Genomic DNA, 23899 nt, shown 5'->3' on the forward strand with positions numbered 1-23899 from the left:
TTCATTCTGAAAGCTTCTACCTCCTCCTCTTCCACTGTTACAGCCTCTATCCCCTCTTCCACTATAACATCCTCTTCTTCTTTCAATGTGACAGCCTCCTCTTCTTCCTTCTTGATTCTGAAAGCTTCTACCTCCTCCTCTTCCACTGTTACAGCCTCTATCCGCTCTTCCTCTTCCACTATAACATCCTCTTCTTTGAATGTGACAGCCTCATCTTCCTCCTTTTTCATTCTGAAAGCTTCTACCTCCTCCTCTTCCACTGTTACAGCCTCTACCCCCTCTTCCTCTTTCACTATAACATCCTCTTCTTTGAATGTGATAGCCTCCTCTTCCTCCTTCTTAATTCTGAAAGCTTCTTCCTCCTCTTCCTCTTTCACGCCAAAAGGTTCTTTCACTGTAACATCCTCCTCTTCTTTCGATGTGATAGCCTCCTCTTCATCCTTTTTCATTCTAAAAACGAATTCCTCTCCTTTCACTGTAATATACTTCTCTTCCTCTTCTTTTGCGATAATGTTCGGCCCCAGAGCTTCTTTCTCCGTCCAGCAGACCTCCTCTTCTTTAGCAGGAGGAGAGTAGCTTAGTGAGCTCATGGTCGGGATGTTAGCTAGCTAGTTAGCGACTAGCCTAAACTCAGTATCAATTTAACACATTTGCTAATTTAATTTAGCTAGCAAATTAACTTAAATTTATCTAGTTTTATGTTTAAAACACTGAGATTAATATACACAAGAACGGTCTAAAGAACTTAAATGTTTCGGTTTTATGTTGGCTAGCAAACTGTTGTCGCTGTTGAAGAAGCCACACGTCCCGTCCACTAGATTATACGTCACGCAAGCAGCATCACCAGAAAGACTCACATCGCCATCTGCTGACTGGAGTGGGTAACACAGACCGGAAAAATATTCATTACATAATATATTCGGGCAAACAATGTAATAGAAGGTCACTTAAAAACAACCAGATTTTATGTTTTCTCCAATACTTTCCTCCAGGGCTGACCTGCCCATTAGGCAGGATTAGGCGACAGAATGACGAAGGCAGCATTTTCCGAGGTAAACTGACCAAGGCGCTCTGGCAACAACACATAATAACACCTCACATAATTCAATTCAAATCAAATGGTATTGGCCACATACACATATTTAGCAGATGTTATTGCGGGTCTAGGAAATTGTGTTCCTAGCTCCAACAGTGCAGTAAATGCTTGTGTTCCTACCTCCAACAGTGCAGTAAATCCTTGTGTTCCTAGCACCAACAGTGCAGTAAATCCTTGTGTTCCTAGCACCAACAGTGCAGTAAATCCTTGTGTTCCTAGCACCAACAGTGCAGTAAATGCTTGTGTTCCTAGCTCCAACAGTGCAGTAAATGCTTGTGTTCCTAGCTCCAACAGTGCAGTAAATGCTTGTGTTCCTAGCACCAACAGTGCAGTAAATGCTTGTGTTCCTAGCTCCAACAGTGCAGTAAATGCTTGTGTTCCTAGCTCCAACAGTGCAGTAAATCCTTGTGTTCCTAGCACCAACAGTGCAGTAAATCCTTGTGTTCCTAGCTCCAACAGTGCAGTAAATGCTTGTGTTCCTAGCACCAACAGTGCAGTAAATGCTTGTGTTCCTAGCTCCAACAGTGCAGTAAATGCTTGTGTTCCTAGCTCCAACAGTACAGTAAATGCTTGTGTTCCTAGCTCCAACAGTGCAGTAAATTCTTGTGTTCCTAGCTCCAACAGTGCAGTAAATGCTTGTGTTCCTAGCTCCAACAGTGCAGTAAATGCTTGTGTTCCTAGCTCCAACAGTACAATAAATGCTTGTGTTCCTATCACCAACAGTGCAGTAAATGCTTGTGTTCCTAGCACCAACAGTGCAGTAAATGCTTGTGTTCCTAGCTCCAACAGTGCAGTAAAGGCTTGTGTTCCTAGCTCCAACAGTTCAGTAAATGCTTGTGTTCCTAGCTCCAACAGTGCAGTAAATCCTTGTGTTCCTAGCTCCAACAGGGCAGTAAATCCTTGTGTTCCTAGCTCCAACAGTGCAGTAAATGCTTGTGTTCCTAGCTCCAACAGTGCAGTAAATCCTTGTGTTCCTAGCTCCAACAGGGCAGTAAATCCTTGTGTTCCTAGCTCCAACAGTGCAGTAAATGCTTGTGTTCCTAGCACCAACAGTGCAGTAAATGCTTGTGTTCCTAGCTCCAATAGTGCAGTAAATGCTTGTGTTCCTAGCTCCAACAGTACTGTAAATGCTTGTGTTCCTAGCTCCAACAGTGCAGTAAATGCTTGTGTTCCTAGCTCCAACAGTGCAGTAAATGCTTGTGTTCCTAGCTCCAACAGTGCAGTAAATGCTTGTGTTCCTAGCTCCAACAGTACAATAAATGCTTGTGTTCCTATCACCAACAGTGCAGTAAATGCTTGTGTTCCTAGCACCAACAGTGCAGTAAATGCTTGTGTTCCTAGCTCCAACAGTGCAGTAAAGGCTTGTGTTCCTAGCTCCAACAGTTCAGTAAATGCTTGTGTTCCTAGCTCCAACAGTGCAGTAAATCCTTGTGTTCCTAGCTCCAACAGGGCAGTAAATCCTTGTGTTCCTAGCTCCAACAGTGCAGTAAATGCTTGTGTTCCTAGCTCCAACAGTGCAGTAAATCCTTGTGTTCCTAGCTCCAACAGGGCAGTAAATCCTTGTGTTCCTAGCTCCAACAGTGCAGTAGTGGGGGCTGTAGTGGAGCAGGTTGAGAGCGTTCCAAGTTCCTTGGTGTCCACATCAACAACAAACTAACATGGTCCAAGCACACCAAGACAGTCGTGAAGAGGGCACGACAAAACCTATTCCCCCTAATTTGGCATGGGTCCTCAGATCCTCAAAAGGTTCTACAGCTGCACCATCGAGAGCATCCTGACTGGTTGCATCACCGCCTGGTATGGCAACTGCTCGGCCTCCAACCGCAAGGCACTACAGAGGGTAGTGCGTACGGCCCAGTACATCACTGGGGCCAAGCTTCCTGCCATCCAGGACCTCTATACCAGGCGGTGTCAGAGGAAGGCCAATAAAAATTGTCAAAGACTCCAGCTACCCTAGTCATAGACTGTTCTCTCTGCTACCACATGGCAAGCGGTACAGGAGCGCCAAGTCTAGGTCCAAGAGGCTTCTTAACAGCTTCTACCCCCAAGCCATAAGAATCCTGAACATCTAATAAAATGGCTACCCGGACTATTTGCATTGCCCCCCCCTCCACCCTCTCCCCTCCCCCCCTCTTTTATGCTGCTGCTACTCTCTGTTTATTATCTATGCATAGTCACTTTAATAACTCTACCTACATGTACATATTACCTCAATTACCTCGACTAACCGGTGCCCCCGCGCATTGACTTGGTACCGGTACCCCCTGTATATAGCCTCGCTATTGTTATTTTTACTGTGTTATTTTTTTGTGATGTTTTTTGGTATTCTTTCTTAAAACTGTATTGTTGGTTAAGGGCTTGTAAGTATGTATTTCACTGTAATGTCTACACCTGTTGTATTCGGCGCACACACACACACACAGACAGATTGAGAGTGAGTCACAGAGTTAGAAAAATGATCATTTAAATTGAGAAACAAATGAGTAAAGGTATTCAGCTGCACAGAGAACAGGTGCCTGTTTCATAAGCTAGCTTTTAAAACACACATTGAAAAACGGACTAAAAAGCTGAGAATTAAGATTAATTCTTAATTGTTAATTATTTATTTAATAGAAATAAATCCTGCCTCACTTTGGAAAGTAAAAGAAAGATTGTTCAAGCATTGATACAGGGGGTACCGGTCCCGAGTCAACGCTTCTCCCAGGACTTGAATATGGTGATATAATCTACATGCATGCGGCAGCCTCTGTTTTAAAACCTGTTTTAAATGAGACCCTGGTCTCAATGGTGACCCACCCTTTATGAATAAAAGTTCAATAAGAACAAATATGAGTTAATAGACCAATAAGAAAGAGTTCCAAACCTCTCTGCCAATAACAGCTAGTTTTCCGTTTTCCTCTCCCCACTCAGACCAATAAGAAAGAGTTCCAAACCTCTCTGCCAATAACAGCTAGTTTTCCGTTTTCCTCTCCCCACTCAGACCAATAAGAAAGAGTTCCAAACCTCTGCCAATAACAGCTAGTTTTCCGTTTTCCTCTCCCCACTCAGACCAATAAGAAAGAGTTCCAAACCTCTCTGCCAATAACAGCTAGTTTTCCGTTTTCCCCTCCCCACTCGGACCAATAAGAAAGAGTTCCAAACCTCTCTGCCAATAACAGCTAGTTTTCCGTTTTCCCCTCCCCACTCAGACCAATAAGAAAGAGTAAATAAATACAAATAATACAAATAATAATACAATAGTAATAAAGATCAAAGCTGAATCAATGTTCATAATAATAGAACTACATTTAATAATAGTATCCTACATTTGTGGTCACCCTCCCTTCACATTCTCACAGTCAATCGTGAAAGATAATTCTTCAAGTCTTACCAGTGAAACGTCCAGTATGCATTTAGATCTTCTTGAATTATGTACCGTGTTATTTCAAAGTACAGTGTTGTTGTTGTTTTATGATGTACAGTAAGCATATTTTAGAGCAGATGGTGTTAATAGCCTATTGCCTCGCGACGAGCAGTTGAGTTATGACGGTATGGGAGGAAAAAAATACCATTCGTAAAATCATCCTAAAATCTCATGAGAAATAAGGTAGGTTTTTTTTTTTTGGTCTTACGGTAACATTATACTATGCTATTATATTAGGTTCTCTTATGTAGAATGATATCATTGTGTGATCCTGCAGACGTTGATTCAGTACCATTCTCCCTTGATCACTGGCCAGCAGAACGAGTAGAGCAGAGACTGTGCGTAAAGTAGAGAATGTGTGACTAATGCTCTGTATCTTTAGTCCAGAAAATACAGAACCGCAGCCTCAGCCTAAAAAAAACCCCGGGGTGTCCACATACTTTTGGCCATGTAGTGTACATCTAGCTGTTTTTTTTCTGACCGTATGGCAGCGTCAGGTAAGATTAAGGGGGTGGGGGTGTCTCTTTGTTAACAACAGCTGGTGCAATCTCTAATGTTAAAGAAGTATTGAGGTTCTGCTCACCTGAGTTAGGATACCTCTCGATAAGCTGAAGACTACACAATTTACCTAGAGAGTTTTCATCTATACTGAACAAAAAATATAAACGCAATTTCAAACATGTAGTATATGAAGATTATGACTTTGTTAATGTTTTCAGTGGAACCTGAGAGGATGTTTATTTTAGTGTCAGAGGGAATTGTTTTAGTGTGACGCCACATACAACAGACAGGAAGTGTGTGTTGTAGACAGGGGATTGGACAGTAGAGGGAGCCACCCATATCTTGGGAAGATTATATATACTGGGTAAAAACGAAGAAGAGGTTAGAGCAGACATTACAATTCGAGGACACTGCTCTCCGGGTGATCTGACACCCGTACACTCATGCTGAAAACTTGTGATATGAATAAACCTTATGTTCAAAGTTCAGTATGAGCGGACTCCTTTGTTACAGCAATAACTAGCGACATTTGACTCGACACAACAAAGATTTTATTGAGTTACAGTTCACATAAGGAAATCAGTCAATTGAAATAAATAAATTAGGCCCTAATCTATGGATTTCACACGACTGGGAATATAGATGTGCATCTGTTGGTCACAGATACCTTAAAATAAATGGACCTCACAATGGGCCTCAGGATCTTGTCACGGTATCTCTGTGCATTCACATTTACATCAATAAAATGCACTTGTGTTCGTTGTCCGTAGCTTATGCCTGCTCATACCATAACTCCACCGCCATCATGGGGCACTCTGTTCACAACGTTGACATCAGCAAACCGCTCGCCCACACGGTGCCATACATGTGGTCTGCGGTTGTGAGGCCGGTTGGACGTACTGCCAAATTCTCTAAAATGACGTTTGAGGCGGCTTATGGTAGAGAAATTAACATGAAATTCTCTGGCGACAGCTCTTGTGGGCATTCCTACCGTCAGCATGCCAGTTGCAAGCTCCCTCAACTTGATACATCTGTGGCATTGTGTTGTGTGACAAAACTGCACATTTTAGAATGGCCTTTTATTGTCCCTGTGTAATGATCATGCTGTTGAATCAGCTTCTTGATATGCCACACCTGTCAGGTGGATGGGTTATCTTGGCAAAGAAGAAATGCTCACTAACAGGAATGTAAACAAATTTGTGCACAAAATTAGCGAAATAAGCTTTATTGTGCGTATGGAACATTTTTGGAAATTCGAATGAAACTGAAATCCCTTTTTACCCCATTTTTACCAGCATGTCTCCTGTGCAACCAGCAGCAAAACAAACTTTAGACCACCTTTATTCCACACACAGAAACGCATACAAAGCCCTTCCCCGCCATCCCTTTGTCAAATCCGACCATAACAAAATCCTACTGATTCTTACAAGCAAAAACTCAAAACAGGAAGTACCAGTGACACACTCAATATGGAAGTGGTGCGATGAAGCGGATGCTAAAGCTACAGGACTGTTTAGCACAGGCTGAAATATGTTCTGGGATTCATCTGATGGTATTGAGGAGTTTACCACATCAGTCAACAGCTTCATTAATAAGTGCATCGACGACGTCGTCCCCACGGTGACCGTACGTATTTACATTGACACCCTTTATTTTTTATTTCTTTATCCCCCAAAAATGTTGCACTGACTCTCTTGTTCTAGCTAAGTACAGTTGAAGGTTGGAGTCATTAAAACTCGTTTTTTTCAACCACTCCACACATTTCTTGTTAACAAACTATAGTTTTGGTCGAAGACTCCATCCACCCAAGTCACAGACTGTTCTCTCTGCTACCGCATGGCAAATGATACTGATGTACCAAGTCCGGAACCAACAGGACCCTGAAGAGCTTCCATCCCCAAGCTATAAGACTGCTAAATAGTTAGTTAAATAGTTACCCGGACTATCTGCATTGACCCTTTCTGCACTAACTTTTTGACTCATCACACAAGCTGCTGCTAGCAGGGGGAGTAGCTTAGTGAGCTGAAGGTCGGAGATGTTAGGTAGCTAGCTAGCATTAGAGACTAGGCTAGTGCTAACTTAATGAGCCAGCTTGCTAACAACAACGCAAATATTACATTAAATGGGGTAACCAGTAACGTTATATGTGACACAGTTTGTTTAAAACACAGCGGCTAATATACACAGGAACGGTCTAAAGCACTTCAATGTTTCGGTTTTATGTTGGCTAGCAAGCTACCGTGGGGTTGAATTAGAAGCAGTGTTGTTAGAAGAGTCCCGTCCACTAGATTATATGTCAAACTGGCAGCATCGCCTGAAAGACGCACATCGCCATCTGCTGACTGGAGTGAGAAACGCAGTTGAGAAAAAAGTTAGTTTTATTTTCAGACAAAAAGTTAATCACTTTCAATGATTGTTTTTCTTTAAAAAAATCACATTTTTCAAATCAAATTTGATTTGTCACATGCCCGAATACAACAGGTGCACAAAAACCTTACCGTGAAATGCTTACTTACAAGCCCTTAACCAACAATGCAGTTCAAGAAATAGAGTTAAGAAATAATAATAATAAACTAAAGTAAAAAATTAAATAAAAAGTAACACAATAAAATAACAATACCAAGGCTATATACAGGGGGTACCGAGTCAATGAGCTGGGGTACAGGTTAGTCCAGGTAATTTGTACATGTTAGTCGAGGTAATTTGTATATGTCGGTGGGGGTAAAGTGACTATGCATTGATAATAAACAGCGAGTAGCAGCAGTGTAAAAACAAAGGGGGGTCAATGTAAACAGTCCGGGTGGCCATTTTATTAATTGTTCAGCAGTCTTATGGCATGGGGGTAGAAGCTGTAAAGGAGCATTTTGGACCTAGACTTTGTGCTGTGGTACCGCTTGCCGTGCGGTAGCAGAGAGAACAGTCTATTACTTGGGTGACTGGAGTCGTTGACAATTTTTTGGTGCATTCAAATTTTTATTTTATTTTATTTCAATAATAATATGTTATAACATATGAAACATACAGATAGGGAACAATGATTTGATTCATGCAAATTCATTTGAAACATTTAAAGTTTACACATCTATTACACAAGAACACAGGCACAGACACATCACACACCAGTCCACTACGTTGATGATTGTAAAAGGATTAATGACTAATGCAACATGTACACACATTCTTTTACCCCGTTACCCCGGTAACACACATAGTGGACTGATTCTGTTACCCCGGTAACACACATAGTGGACTGATTCTGTTACCCGGTAACACACATAGTGGACTGATTCTGTTACCCGGTAACACACATAGTGGACTGATTCTGTTACCCGGTAACACACATAGTGGACTGATTCTGTTACCCCAGTAACACACATAGTGGACTGATTCTGTTACCCCAGTAACACACATAGTGGACTGATTCTGTTACCCCAGTAACACACATAGTGGACTGATTCTGTTACCCCAGTAACACACATAGTGGACTGATTGAGTACCAAGATGGAGGCGCAGTGGCTTCAAAACAGTGCCCCCTGCCAGTCATCTAGTGTATATATAAACCATTGGTACCAACCCCCTCCCCCTAACACACTAACACACACTTCTCAACTAACTCCAGCCAACGCCCCCAATGGCAGGATATGTTTCACACTCTGTGTTCTGCTACCCAGGTCTGATGTTGGAGATCATTCCACGCTCTGTGTTCTACTACTCAGGTCTGGTGTTGGAGATCATTCCACGCTCTGTGTTCTGCTACCCAGGTCTGGTGTTGGAGATCATTCCACGCTCTGTGTTCTGCTACCCAGGTCTGGTGTTGGAGATCATTCCACACTCTGTGTTCTGCTACCCAGGTCTGGTGTTGGAAGTCATTCCACGCTCTGTGGATCTCCTGTGTGTATTTTCTGATGTTTAATCAGATCTCTTAAGTCAGAGTATCTCTTCTCACATTGATCACAGCTATAAGGCTTCTCTCCTGTGTGAGTTCTCTGGTGTGATTTAAGGTTGGTTGACTGAGTAAAACTCTTCCCACACTGATCACAGTTATAGGGCTTCTGTCCTGTGTGTGTTCTCTGGTGTGATATCAGGTTGTTTGACTGAGCAAAACTCTTCCCACATTGATAACAGCTATAAGGCTGCTCTCCTGTGTGTGTTCTCTGGTGTGATATCAGGTTGTTTGACTGAGCAAAATTCTTCCCACATTGATAACAGCTATAAGGCTGCTCTCCTGTGTGTGTTCTCTGGTGCAGTAGTAGTCCCTTTGAGGTGGTTAAGCTCATTCCACAGTCGGAGCAGTGGTAACGCTTCTCTCCTGTGTGTATTCTTTGGTGTGCAGTCACGTTAGCTGAGGTGGCAAAACTCTTCCCACATTGATCGCAGCCATAGATTTTCTCTCCTGTGTGAATTCTCAGGTGTGATTTCAATGAATGTGATCTGGAAAAACTCACGCCACACTGAGAGCAGCTGTAAGGTTTCTCTCCTGTATGGATTCTCTGGTGTATTTTAAGTTCTGATGAAGAGGTGCATCTCTTCCCACATTGATCACAGTTGTAAAGCTTCTCTCCTGTGTGAATTCTCAGGTGTAATTTTAGTGAATCTGATCTTGAATAAGTCTTCCCACATTCAGAGCAGCAGTGAGATTTCTTCCCTGTTGGTGTCCGCTGGTGTTTCTTGAGGTGTTCTGATCTGTAGAGACCCTTCTCTGCCTCCTCGGCATCAGGATGTTGTTGAGGCTCCCCAGAGGATCCAAGATAGTCACATCTCTCTCCTGCGTGGATGACAATGTCAGACAGTCAATAGAGTGAATGTTTAAACGCTTTTACAAAAAACTTTGACAATTGTCTTCTAAGTATTTTTTTGGTTAGTTTTTGGTCCACCAGCCACTGTGGCAGGTAGATGAAACAAGCTACAATCCACTCAGAGTTTTTACTAGCCAAAATATTTTTTGCTATGATTACACGTCCTCATCACTGTGAAGCCAATGGCACCTGAGTGGTGCAGTGGTCTAAGGCACTGCATTGCAGTGCTAACTGTGCCACTAGAGATCCTGGTTCGAATCCAGGCTCTGTCGTAGCCGGCCGCGACCGGGAGACCCATGGGGCGGCGCACAATTGGCCCAGTGTCGTCCAGGGTAGGGGGAGGGAATGGCCGGCAGGGATGTAGCTCAGTTGGTAGAGCATGGCATTTGCAACGCCAGGGTTGTGGGTTCGATTCCAGTATAAAAAATAAAAATGTATGCACTCACTAACTGTAAGTCGCTCTGGATAAGAGCGTCTGCTAAATGACTAAAATGTAAATGTAAATTACACAAAAAAAATTATAAAAAAATAAAACGAATGAGCATGCTTTGTAATGTTTGTTAAACAAGAAATGTAAGTATGAAGTAATGTGGTATGTTGCTCAATGTAATTTCATTTTTTTGTGATATGAGTCTTTTAACCAACGTGTGTTAAAATAATTGATTTCGATACAATAGTAATGATGAACAGTTGTACAAGTGAACATCAAGAATCAAAGTGCCTGTCCTACCAGATAAAATGCTGAGTGACACAGCTGATGTATTATTAGAGTTCCACACTGACATTTTATTAAAAAGGATTACATGTGCTCCTAAGTTTATAGTTAGGAGCACACAAATATATTTAGGAGCACAATTTAGGAGCACAACTAAAGTATGAGTCTTTTAATGAACCGTTTTTTTTTTGTTTGTTTTTGTTGGAGTGATCCGTTTTCAGTGAAGCACAATGTAACCCTCAAGTAGGTGTCATGTGGAGAGACCCAAAATGTTCAGCTGTCCCTTTAAGGGGTGGGCCGATACCGTGGTAACAGGGTACTGTGTGTGTCCAGCTGATGGTCTGGTAATATCTGTTGTCTCTTCACTAGCAGCAGACAGAGGGAGCAAACTAATTAAAACTGAAAAACGACCACAAAGCAAAGGCAAAGCGTGGCTACTTTGAAGAATCTCAAATATAAAATATATTTTGATTTGTTTAACACTTTTTTTTGGTTACTACATGATTCCATATGTGTTATTTCATAGTTTTGATGTCTTCACTATTATTCTACAATGTAGAAAATAGTTAAAATAAAGAAAAACCCTTGAATGATTAGGTGTGTCCAAACTTTTGACTGGTACTGTATATAATGAACAGACTAGATCTATACTGCTCCTACATGGTGTAACAATACATCATGTAGATGTATATAATGAACAGACTAGATCTATACTGCTCCTACATGGTGTAACAATACATCATGTAGATGTATATAATGAACAGACTAGATCTATACTGCTCCTACATGGTGTAACAATACATCATGTAGATGTATATAATGAACAGACTAGATCTATACTGCTCCTACATGGTGTAACAATACATCATATAGATGTATATAATGAACAGACTAGGTCTATACTGCTCCTACATGGTGTAACAATACATCATGTAGATGCATATAATGAACAGACTAGATCTATACTGCTCCTACATGGTGTAACAATACATCATGTAGATGTATATAATGAACAGACTAGATCTATACTGCTCCTACATGGTGTAACAATACATCATGTAGATGCATATAATATATCTCCACTAGCAGCAGACAGAGGGAGCAAACTAATTGACACTGAAAAACAACCACTTTATGTATGTAGTTTTAGTGTATTAAAGCAGTCAATAGTTTGCTTGTGACTCTATAAACTTGTTGCATGCACTCGCAGTTTGTTGTGGTTGTGTTTCGGTTTCGGTTTTGCTTATAGGAACAGAACGGTGAATAATGTCGTGTCATTTTGAAGTCACTTTTATTGGAAGTAACAATAGAAGCAGCACTGAACAAAAAATATGAGCGCATTATTATTTATGTATTATTTATATTATTTCATTGTTTGGATGTCTTCACTATTATTCTACAATGTAAATGTAAAAAATAGTAAAAAATGAAGAAAAACCCTTGAATTGAGTAGGTGTGTCCAAACTTTTTGACTGGTAGTGTACATCTACATGATGTATTGTTACACCATGTAGGAGCAGTATAGATCTAGTCTGTTCATTATATACATCTACATGATGTATTGTTACACCATGTAGGAGCAGTATAGACCTAGTCTGTTCATTATATACATCTACATGATGTATTGTTACACCATGTAGGAGCAGTATAGATCTAGTCTGTTCATTATATACATCTACATGATGTATTGTTACACCATGTAGGAGCAGTATAGACCTAGTCTGTTCATTATATACATCTATACTCAATGACAATATAAACGCAACATGTAAAGTGTTGGTCCCATGTTTCATGAGCTGAAATAAAAGATCCCAGAAATGTTTCACACGCACAAAAAGCTTATTTAGCAAATGATGTTCACAAATTTGTTTACATCCCTGTTAGAGAGCATTTCTCCTTTGCCAAGATAATCCATCCACCTGACAGGTGTGGCATATCAAGAAGCTGATCAAACAACATGATCATTACACAGGTGCACCTTGTGCTGGGGGACAATAAAAGGCCACTCTAAAATGTGCAGTTTTGTCACACAACGCAATGCCACAGATGTCTCAAGTTTTGAGGGAGCGTGTGCAATTGGCATGCTGACTGCAGGAATGTCCACCAGAGCTGTTGCCAGAGAATTGAATGTTCATTTCTCTACCATAACGTCATTTTAGAGAATTTGGCCTCACAACCGCAAACCGCGTCATGTGGGCGAGCGGTTTTCTGATGTCAACGTTGTGAACAGAGGGACCCATGGTGGGGGTGGGGTTATGGTAATGGGCAGGCAGAGGGACCCATGGTGGGGGTGGGGTTATGGTAATGGGCAGGCAGAGGGACCCATGGTGGGGGTGGGGTTATGGTAATGGACAGGCTGAGGGACCCATGGTGGGGGTAGGGTTATGGTAATGGGCAGGCAGAGGGACCCATGGTGGGGGTGGGGTTATGGTAATGGGCAGGCAGAGGGACCCATGGTGGGGGGGGGGTTATGGTAATGGGCAGGCAGAGGGACCCATGGTGGGGGTGGGGTTATGGTAATGGGCAGGCAGAGGGACCCATGGTGGGGGTGGGGTTATGGTAATGGGCAGGCAGAGGGACCCATGGTGGGGGTGGGGTTATGGTAATGGGCAGGCAGAGGGACCCATGGTGGGCGGTGGGGTTATGGTAATGGGACCCATGGTGGGGGTGGGGTTATGGTAATGGGACCCATGGTGGGGGTGGGGTTATGGTAATGGGCAGGCATAAGCTACGGACAACGAACACAATTGCATTTTATCGATTGAAATTTGAATGCACAAAAATATCGTGACGAGATCCTGAGGCTCGTTGTCAGGCCCATTTTTTAAAAGGTATCTGTGACCAACAGATGCATATCTGTATTCCCAGTCATGTGAAATCCATAGATTAGGGCCTAATTTATTTATTTCAATTGACTGCTTTCCTTATATGAACTGTAACTTTTGGAAATTGTTGCATGTTGCATTTACAGTGGGGAGAACATGTCAAAGTGCGACGTGAATGCGGTAGGCGAAGTGAAACGCAGGACACCGAGCTACTGGAAACGATACTTTACTAACAAAGTAACCAGAGTAGAAAAACAACCTCCAAACAGGGAGGGGAATACCGGCACACTAGCAACTGCCGAAAATGACGAGAAACAATCACACACAACACACAATGAACGACAGAGGGTTTAAATAGGGAATACAATACAACATAATAGGAAACAGGTGTACACAATCAAGACAAAACAAGTCAAACACAGAAACATAGATCGGTGGCAGCTAGTACTCCTGGGACGACGAACGCCGAAGCCTGCCCGAGCAAGGAGGAGGAGCAGCCTCGGCTGATTCCGTGACAGAACAAGTATTTGATACACTGCCGATTTTGCAGGTTTTCCTACTTACAAAGCATGTAGAGGTCTGTAATTTTTATCATAGGTACACTTCAACTATAACTGGGACAGCACAGGTGAAACACCTTATGATTAACGAGATGGACAAGTCAGCACAGGTGTAACACCTTATGATTAACGACATGGACAAGCCAGCACAGGTGAAACACCTTATGATTAACGAGATGGACAAGCCAGCACAGGTGTAACACCTTATGATTAACGACATGGACAAGCCAGCACAGGTGAAACACATACTGACTAACGAGGTGACGCCAATCGGCGTGCCCCATGTGTTAACGTTCAACCTCTAAATATAAATGGAAAACCAAAGCCTGCAACACTAACCCACTCTACAGATCCAATGAGGTTATCAGAAAACAGTTGAACGGTAGCTAGCTACCATAGTTAATGGTCCTCTTATGGTTGAAACAACATTGGAACAAATTATCCACAGTTGCTAATAGTTACCGGTAGCTACCTGGCTAGATACATTTATTCGTCCAGGGAGTAGGTTAGCTAGCCTCTGTCTTCGCCTGTAAAACCCCAGTATTACAGCTAAACGATTCATCCTTGATAATTCAATTCCATTGCAGAAGACGGAGAGTGGCCACCGTTAGCTGTGCTCCGTAGTGATTAGCGAATGTAACCGGTGTGAAATGGCTAGTTAGCGGTGCGCACTAGTAGCGTTTCAATCGGTGACGTCACTCGCTCTGAGACCTTGAAGTAGTTGTTTCGCTCCGCAGCTTTTGTGGAGCGACGGGTAACGGTGTTTCGAGGGCGACTGTTGTCGATGTGTGCAGAGGGTCCCTGGTTCAGGCCCAGGTAGGGGCGAGGAGAGGGACGGAAGCAACACTGTTACACGAAGCTACCCTGGGGTGGAAAGGGTAGCGTAGCTTTATAACAGACAGAAATACTCCTCGGTTTCATCAGCTGTCCGGGGGGCTGGTCTCAGACGATCCCGCAGGTCAAGAAGCAAGATGTGGTCTGCGGTTTTAATTCCAGGTTGTAAGGCAACAAAATAGGAAAAATGCCAAGGGGGGTGAATACTTTCGCAAGCCACTGTAGATGTTTGTACCATCTAAAATAATATCGGGCCAAGTTCAGACCAGAAGCTCATGTAAACACGGGACAAACACTTCACATGTTGCATTTGTGTTCAGTATACATGGTTATCAAAACGTTACGCCAGGGAAAGCCTACATGAAACACAGGTTTAAGTGTTTCTAAAATCCCCTATGGGAAAATTGTATGGTGGAAAAACGATAGGATCCATTTCCCTGTTGGTTTATGGGTATTATGACTCATACTGTGGTCCTCTATAGTCTGATCATGAAGATGTACACAGGTGAAGATCAATGATGTGTATAAACGCTGGATGACTGACAGGGGGAGCTGTATTGAAGCTAAACGCTGGATGACTGACAGGGGGCGCTGTATTGAAGCTAAACGCTGGATGACTGACAGGGGGAGCTGTATTGAAGCTAAACCGTAGATGACTGACAGGGGGCGCTGTATTGAAGCTAAACCGTATATGACTGACAGGGGGCGCTGTATTGAAGCTAAACCGTAGATGACTGACAGGGGGCGCTGTATTGAAGCTAAACCGTAGATGACTGACAGGGGGAGCTGTATTGAAGCTAAACCGTAGATGACTGACAGGGGGCGCTGTATTGAAGCTAAACCGTATATGACTGACAGGGGGCGCTGTATTGAAGCTAAACCGTAGATGACTGACAGGGGGCGCTGTATTGAAGCCACCACGCAGACATCTTGCTACTCCTCCTCCGTTGTATAAAAAATTGTGGAAGCTAGAAATGCATTTATTATGTCTACACCTGTGGGGCTCTAAAGGTAATGATCACAAGTCAGTCATAACGTGTCTAGAGCGTGTGTCAAACACAAGGCCCATGGGCCGAATAGGACACACAAGCGAGAATAAATGAGTCAACAGTTGATTAATCTACTTAATGAAATTACCTCCCGATGCGCCTGCATTTTGTGAATTCAACGTCCGTTGCGCTGCTTTCGTGTGTCCCGTTTACAGGGCTCAGCGGAGGGAAAGTGTACACAGTCCTAGGCTCCTAAAATGTTGCAGTCTGGCTTCGTTTTTTTTTAAAGCTTGACAATGAATAACCAGAAAAGTAAACTTTCAACAAAACACAATGCAAAGGAGAAACATGTAGGCCTGTTACAGCAACATTTGAGCAGCAGTCTAGACTCAACTACAATACATTTTGACTGCACCACACAGCAATGCTGCATTCAACCGCACCGGTGAAACATGTAGTGCAAGAAAATGTCAAACATGTTTTAAGTTTAAACGTTACAACAACCTATAGCTACGTTTTTTTTGTTATTTGGAGTTATTAAATACTTTTTGATGAAGGTCGCAGCAGATTGTGCACATCTGCAAGCATAGCAGCAAAGGCTGGACAAAATATTATTTATCTCTTCTGTTTTAATATGTTAAAATGCTATATACAGCATCCATAGGTGGCCATTATAAAGGGCCATATGTTGTCTAATAAATCAAGGGCCAGTTTGGGCCAGTTTGTAATAACAAACATAATAGTATATGTCTGGCAAATTAGTTGTTTTATCAATATGGCCCGTGTGCTGCTTGAGTTGGACACCCCTGCCTTAAAGCCACACTCTGTAAGATATAAATCATCAGTGGGCCATCAATGCAAATGTAAACAATGGAGCCAATGCATCACATCCAAATATCACTTGATTAGCTGTAGAGCTGGAGGAATGACACACCCAGATAAACACACAGTCAGAGTTTAAAAAAGGACCATTTAAACACATGGAATCTGATCTACTCTGTATTCAAACTGACACACTCCATATTCAATTCATGTTTTCTAATAAAAACATACAAATATATTTTTGAGTATACTTTGTATAATTACATTTCATATGGTATAAACAAGTAAACACATTCTCAGTCAACAATATAAGACAATGGGAGCACTGCGTATGTTCTCTGATGAACTTTAAGTCAATGTGATGTGAAATATAAATTTACACACTAGGAGAAGTAATTAAGTCAATGTGATGTGAAATATCCATTTACACACTAGGAGAAGTAATTAAGTCAATGTGATGTGAAATATCAATTTACACACTAGGAGAAGTAATTAAGTCAATGTGATGCGAAATATCAATTTACACACTAGGAGAAGTAATTAAGTCAATGTGATGCGAAATATCAATTTACACACTAGGAGAAGTAATTAAGTCAATGTGATGCGAAATATCAATTTACACACTAGGAGAAGTAATTAAGTCAATGTGATGTGAAATATCAATTTACACACTAGGAGAAGTAATTAAGTCAATGTGATGTGAAATATCAATTTACACACTAGGAGAAGTAATTAGGTCAATGTGATGTGAAATATCAATTTACACACTAGGAGAAGTAATTAGGTCAATGTGATGTGAAATATCAATTTACACACTAGGAGAAGTAATTAGGTCAATGTGATGTGAAATATCAATTTACACACTAGGAGAAGTAATTAGGTCAATGTGATGTGAAATATCAATTTACACACTAGGAGAAGTAATTAAGTCAATGTGATGTGAAATATCAATTTACACACTAGGAGAAGTAAGGCTTCTTCTCTCCTGTGTGGATTCTCACATGACTTTTAAGTGACCGTGATGAGGAATAGGTCTTTCCACACTGGGAGCAGTGGTACGGCTTCTCCCCTGTGTGTATTCTCTCATGCACTTTCAGGTGTCCTAACTGGGTAAAACTCTTTCCACACTGGGAACAGCGATGAGGCTTATCTCCTGTGTGTGTCCTCTCATGTCTTTTCATGTTCCCTAACTCTGTAAAACCCTTTTCACACTGGGAGCATTGGAAAGGCTTCTCTCCTGAGTGTATTCTTTTATGTTTTTTCAGGTTCCCTAACCGTGTAAAACTCTTTTCACACTGGGAGCAGTGGAAAGTCTTATCACCTGTGTGTATCCTCTCATGTCTTTTCAAGCTTGCTAACAAGGAAAAACTATTTTCACACTGAGAGCATTGGAAAAGCGTATCTCTTGTGTGTGTCCTCTCATGTCTTTTCAGGCTTGCCGACAAGGAAAAACTCTTTCCGCACAGGGAGCATTGGTAAGGCTTCTCCCCTGTGTGCATTCTCTCATGCGCTTTCAGGTGCCCTAACTCGGTAAAACTCTTCCCGCAGTGGGAGCAGTGGTGTGGTCTTGCTGATTTATACGTCTCTGGCTCTGGTTCCTCTGAGTCTGGTCTTTCTCCTGCCAAAGACAGAGTGCTTATTTAAACAGAGAGACCCGAATGAAACCTCCACATGACAAAACTGACTTCCTATGTGGTTTTAGTCCAAATCTCAGAGCAGTTTTCAAACATTTACTCATTTAAACAATTATTTGTGTGATTTTAAAAACAAATGTAGAGCTCCTCGGTCATCTGTGTGGCTCAGTTGGTAGAACATGGCGCTTGCAACGCCACAGGTCCTGAGTTCGATTCCCATCGGGGCCACCCATATGTACAAATGTATGCAGGCATGACTAAGTCGCTTTGGATAAAAGCGTCTGCTAAATGGCTTATATTATACAGTATGGACATGGAAAGCCATGTCTTTATGCTGAGCAGAGCACTATAATAATAGATATTGAGGACCACAGTATTTCAATCAGTCATAGGCTGCATTTGATCCATTGTTAATAATGTTTTGTTGGGGGCCCACTGTTTGATGGTAAACGTCTTACACTGCGGCTTTAAAAGGGAGACTCTGGTACCTAGTGTTAGCACAGTGAATCACCTGTGTGGAAGCACCTGCTTTCAATATATACTGAACAAAAATATAAAACGCAACATGCAACAATTCATATAAGGAAACCTGACAATTGAAAAAAAAATAATTAGGCCCTAATCTATGGATGTCACATGACTGGGCAGGGGCGCAGCTATGTGTTGGCCTGGGAGGGCATAGGCCCACCCACTGGGGAGCCAGGCCCAGCCAATCAGAAGGAGTTTTTCCCCCACAAAAGGGCTTTATTACAGACAGAAATACTCCTCAGCACCGAGATAAATACGTTTTTTGTGTGTTTGGAAAATTTCAGGGCTCTTTTATTTCAGCTCATGAAACACTTTACATGTTGCGTTTATATTTTGGTTCAGTGTAATTTGTATCCCTCATTTACTCAACTGTTTCCTTTATTTGGCAGTTTCCTGTATATTGTATGCCATTTTTTTTTTTTGGGGGGATTATATTATTTTATACTAATAAAATTTCTCAGAGAAAGAGCTTTTGTTTGTGGTGGTGGGTTTTGCATCACAATTTCAGAGCGGGGTCTCTGCTAGTTTTAATGTTATGGCCCATTATATACAGATAAATTGGCATAGAAGGCAATGTAACCCATGGGGCGGCGCACAATTGGCCCAGCGTCGTCCAGGGTAGGGGAGGGAATGGCCGGCAGGGATGTAGCTCAGTTGATAGAGCATGGTGTTTGCAACGCCAGGGTTGTGGGTTCGATTCCCACGGGGGGCCAGTATGAAAAATATAAAAAATTATGTATGCACTCACTAACTGTAAGTCGCTCTGGATAAGAGCGTCTGCTAAATGACTAAAATGTAAATGTAACCAATCACAGCCCTCCTTTGCAAATCACCAGCAGAGGGCAAACTTTTTTGAATCCATTTTCACATTCACTCTGTTGGTAATGCTTACCAAATGGTGTCATTACTCTCAAATTATGTTGAAAAATATATTTTCAATATTCGTGTTTATGTTTTTCAGGGCTGAGCCCATTTAGTCGACTGGTCGGTTGTTTGGTCAATAGGCTGTTGGTGTTTTTTAGGGCTGACCCCATTTAGGCGACTCGTCGGTTGTTTGTTCAATAGGCTGTTGGTGTTTTTTAGGGCTGACCCCATTTAGGCGACTCGTCGGTTGTTTGGTCAATAGGCTGTTGGTGTTTTTTAGGGCTGAGCCCATTTAGTCGACTGGTCGGTTGTTTGGTCAATAGGCTGTTGGTGTTTTTTAGGGCTGACCCCATTTAGTCGACTGGTCGGTTGTTTGGTCAATAGGCTGTTGGTGTTTTTTAGGGCTGAGCCCGTTTAGTCGACTCGTCGGTTGTTTGGTCAAGATTTCTTTATTCGAGCAGTAGCAATTTTGTCTTCTTCATTGGTGCACAAGACACTTCTGATTGGCTCCTGTCTCAGTGGACTAATCCATTGGAGGCCACAGGGATGGCTTAGTCCATCAGTCTAAGACATGTGCTTCTAAAATTGTCTATTTACATTTTACATTTTATTCATCTAGCAGACGCTCTTATCCAGAGCGACTTACAGTTAGTGAGTGAGTGCATACATTTTTCATACTGGTCCTCCCGTGGCAATCGAACCCACAACCCTGGCGCCGCAAGCGCCATGCTCTACCAACTGAGCTACAGGAGGCCTCTATGGTTATATTATGTAAAACATAATGGTCCAACACTCAAAAAATCGAATATTATTCTATAACAAATGCACTTTCTACCGCGTTGGATATGGTCGCTGTCCGCGGTTCTGAAACAATATTCAGTGCCCCCCGTATGATTGGCGCTTTTCCCTATGTTGCTATGTGCATAATAGCAAAATGAAGCAGCATATTGGGATTGAGAACAATGTGGCGGAGGCAGCTGCAGACAGAGACGAGGAAAACAGCCCTATTTGGACGGGATTAGTTTTACTGGGTAATCTAATTATGTGCATCACATCTGTAATTTGAGTCCCGTCTGAATCTGCCATGGCAGTCATTTTTACATGGCAGGAGAGTAACAATTCAAGCCAGAATAACCTACTGTTTTTTGGCGAACTCCAAGGTCCTCTGGTAATACTAGTCCCGTGGGAATCGACATCCCTGTGTTTTGAGAGAAATGAGTTTGACAGGTGTTGCTCACGGTTTGATCAAGAAAACAATAACTGATTTGATCAATTGTAACGAAGTGCTGCCCATAGCCTACATTTGAAGTGCTGCTCATAGCCTCTATATGAAGTGCTGCTCATAGCCTATATATGAAGTGCTGCTCATAGCCTACATATGAAGGGCCTACATGTATCAACTTTCACAGTGGATGATTTTGTTAATATATTTTGTGCATATGAATTGAATATTGCAAAATGCATCAGTAAAAAATATGGCGCCTATTTAATGTTAACCCTTTACTGATGTTAATAGATCGCAAAGCAGCATACAACTGACCTAAACGTTTGGAAATGATAAGTTCACTTTCTCATCCATGGCCTTAAAACGCATCTCAAGTGCAAGTGCCCTGTTTAAGCTGTTTACATCTGAAGGCTGGGCGGGCATTTAGGACGTGCTGCGGATCGTTAAAAATATCCTGATGATTATGATCACACTTCCTCAATTCAAATATTATGGCGACACTATACCAAAAGATGGTTTGGTTTTGGTTTAGAAACGTGTGGAACCAAGCTGGAGTTATCAGTGTAGCCCTGTTATTGCCTGGACTTGTTGAAATATCTTCACGCCTAGAAAAAAAAAACTCCAGGCTTCTGTCATAACTGTCAATTTATTGGAAAAAAAAAAAGAAAGAATTACAGGGGGCAGTTTGGATAAAACTAATCTCGTCCGCATCGTCCTCTGGAATAATAGTAGTAATAATAACAATAATAACGGTTTCTGACTTCTCTTTTTTCAGGTTTTCGGAATCTTTTCAAAATTTTTCAAAATCTAAACTAACGTAGCGGGTGTAAAAGAAAACGCAATGTGCTGCTAACAAGGCAAATCCGCGGAGGCGCAGGCGAACATAACGAACAAACAACTGTTCATGATTCCACTCATTTGCAAAAGAGGCACAATTACAGCCCAGATCAAGAATATAAACGTTCTGAGTTTTGATCAATGCTGGGAACGCAATAATAAGTGGGTAAACGCTTAATTAACAAAATGAACAGTTTTAGTAAGCGATATTTCACAAATAAAAAGGTGAGTAAATGGCGTTTACATTTCTTTACCTTCCACTACTACCCTGGTTTTAAATATAATGTCTGGATTCCATCTGCATTATCTCAAGGATGTGGCGCAGTGGTCTAAGGCACTGCATCGCAGTGCTAGCTGTGCCACTAGAGATCCTGGTTCGAATCCAGGCTCTGTCGTAGCCGGCCGCGACCGGGAGACCCATGGGGCGGCGCACAATTGGGGTAGGGGAGGGAATGGCTGGCAGGAATGTAGCTCAGTTGGTAGAGCATGGTGTTTGCAATGCCAGGGTTGTGGGTTCGATTCCCACGGGGGGACCAGTAAATAAAATATTTAAAAAACATTAATAATGTATGCACTCACTAACTGTAAGTCACTCTGGATAAGAGCGTCTGCTAAATGACAAAAAAATTAAAATGTAAAACATGTTGTCCCCCCGCTATGGAATTGCCATTAGGTCTAAGTTTGGGGTAAGCCTATATACAATGAATTTTAAAGTAAAAATGCATGTGCAATTCCTACAGTACTGAACAACATATTCAAGTGTAGAACTTCAGTAGAATGCCCCTTAAAAACCACACATTAGTTAAAGCACTGCATAATTTGTGCCCGTTTTTAATACAGTACTCACTGGTGTTAATCACATCTTCTGTCTCCTCCTCCTCTTTTATTGAGATGCCCTCTTCCTCTCTAAAAGGTTCTTCCTCTTCTTTTACTGTAACATCCTCCTCTTCCTCCTTTATCATTCTGAAAGCTTCTACCTCCTCCTCTTCCACTGTGACAGCCTCTATCCCCTCTTCCTCTTTCACTCCGAACGGACCTTTCTCTCCTTTCACTGTAACATCCTCTTCTTCTTTCAATGTTATAGCATCCTCTTCCTCCTGTTTAATTCTGAAAGCTTCTTCCTCTCCTTTCATTGTAATATACTCCTCCTCTTCTTTCACTCCAAAAGGTTCTTTCTCTTCTTTCAGTGTAACATCCTCCTCCTCTTTCAAAGTTATAGCCTCCTCTTCCTCCTGTTTAATTCTGAAAGCCTCTTCCTCTCCTTTCACTGTAATATACTCCTCCTCTTCTTTCACGACAATGTTCAGCCCCAGAGCTTCTTTCTCCGTCCAGCAGACCTCTTCTTTAGCAGGGGTGGAGTAGCTAAGTGAACTCATGGTCGGGGGATGTTAGCTAGCGACTAGCCTAGTGCTAGGCTCAGTAAAAACCTTAACACGTTTGCACATGTAACAAGCAAATTATGTTAATTTAACCTGTAGATACTTAAACAGAATTGTGTTTAAAACACCGAGATTAATATACACAAAAGAAACGTCAATATTTCGGTTTTATGTTGGCTAGCGAGGTGGTTGAATCAGTAACAGTGTTGTTGATGAAGAAGCGTCCCGTCCACTAGATTATACGTCACGCAAGAAGAATCACCTGAAAGACTCACATCTCCATCTGCTGACTGGAGTGGATAACGAAGTTTAGTAAAATATTCACTACTATGTTTAATCTGTCATAAATCATTGCAAAACAAACAGATCTCATGTGTTCTTTTACTTCTTACCAGTACTTTTCTCTATGCAATGAAATTATTTTTTATTTTATTTGTAATTTAATGTAATATTATCTTATGTTGTTCTTGTCTATAACTGTTCTGTAAACTGTCATTTATTTGTATGTTTTGTGCATTTAAAAAATGCATGTACCAATCACAGATTGCCCCTTTAACAATTCCTACAGTACTGAACAACACATTAGTTCAACAAGTGCAGAGTTTGTGCCCCTGTTTTTATGACACTCACTGGTGTTATTCTTCCTCTTCTACCTCCTCCTCTTTCACTCCCAAAACGTCTTCCTCCTTCTATTTTATTGAGATAGCATCCTCTTCCTCTTTCACTCTAAAATGGTCTTCCTCTTCTTTCACTACATTCTCTTCTTTCAATGTGACAGCCTCCTCTTCCTCCTTTTTCATTCTGAAAGCTTCCTCTCCTTTTTCACTATAACATCCTCTTCTTCTTTCAATGTGATAGCCTCCTCTTCCTCCTCTTTCACTATAACATCCT

The 23899-nt window shown here is 41.8% G+C and overlaps 1 protein-coding gene across 2 annotated transcripts; it reads right to left on the minus strand.

Moving 5' to 3' along the window:
- Positions 1-8797: 8797 nt before the first annotated feature.
- LOC121570120 (zinc finger protein 239-like) lies at positions 8798-22631 on the minus strand. Of its 2 annotated transcripts, none has more exons than XM_041881612.2 (2): positions 22477-22631; positions 8798-9765 (listed from the first exon to the last, which is right to left on the minus strand). In XM_041881612.2, exons 1-2 carry the CDS (start codon positions 22589-22591, stop codon positions 8867-8869), a joined length of 1014 nt encoding a protein of 337 aa, XP_041737546.2. In that variant the 5' UTR covers positions 22592-22631; the 3' UTR covers positions 8798-8866. The 2 variants fall into 2 exon arrangements, with proteins under 2 accessions (XP_041737546.2, XP_041737547.2); XM_041881613.2 differs by lacking the exon at positions 8798-9765 and adding an exon at positions 16516-18159.
- Positions 22632-23899: the final 1268 nt, after the last annotated feature.

Source organism: Coregonus clupeaformis, unplaced genomic scaffold (genome assembly GCF_020615455.1).
Source record: "Coregonus clupeaformis isolate EN_2021a unplaced genomic scaffold, ASM2061545v1 scaf0813, whole genome shotgun sequence".
Taxonomy (NCBI): Eukaryota; Metazoa; Chordata; class Actinopteri; order Salmoniformes; family Salmonidae; genus Coregonus; species Coregonus clupeaformis.

What these genes read in the sequence shown, in the direction of transcription:
- LOC121570120 (XM_041881612.2), bottom strand. Translation starts at nt 22,591, where the DNA reads ATGATAAAGGAGGAAGAGGAGGATGTTACAGTAAAAGAAGAGGAAGAA. An exon ending in AGAAGATGTGATTAACACCA is followed by an intron (nt 9,766 to 22,476) that starts GTGAGTACTGTA and finishes TCATCCACGCAG; the next exon opens with GAGAGAGATGTGACTATCTT.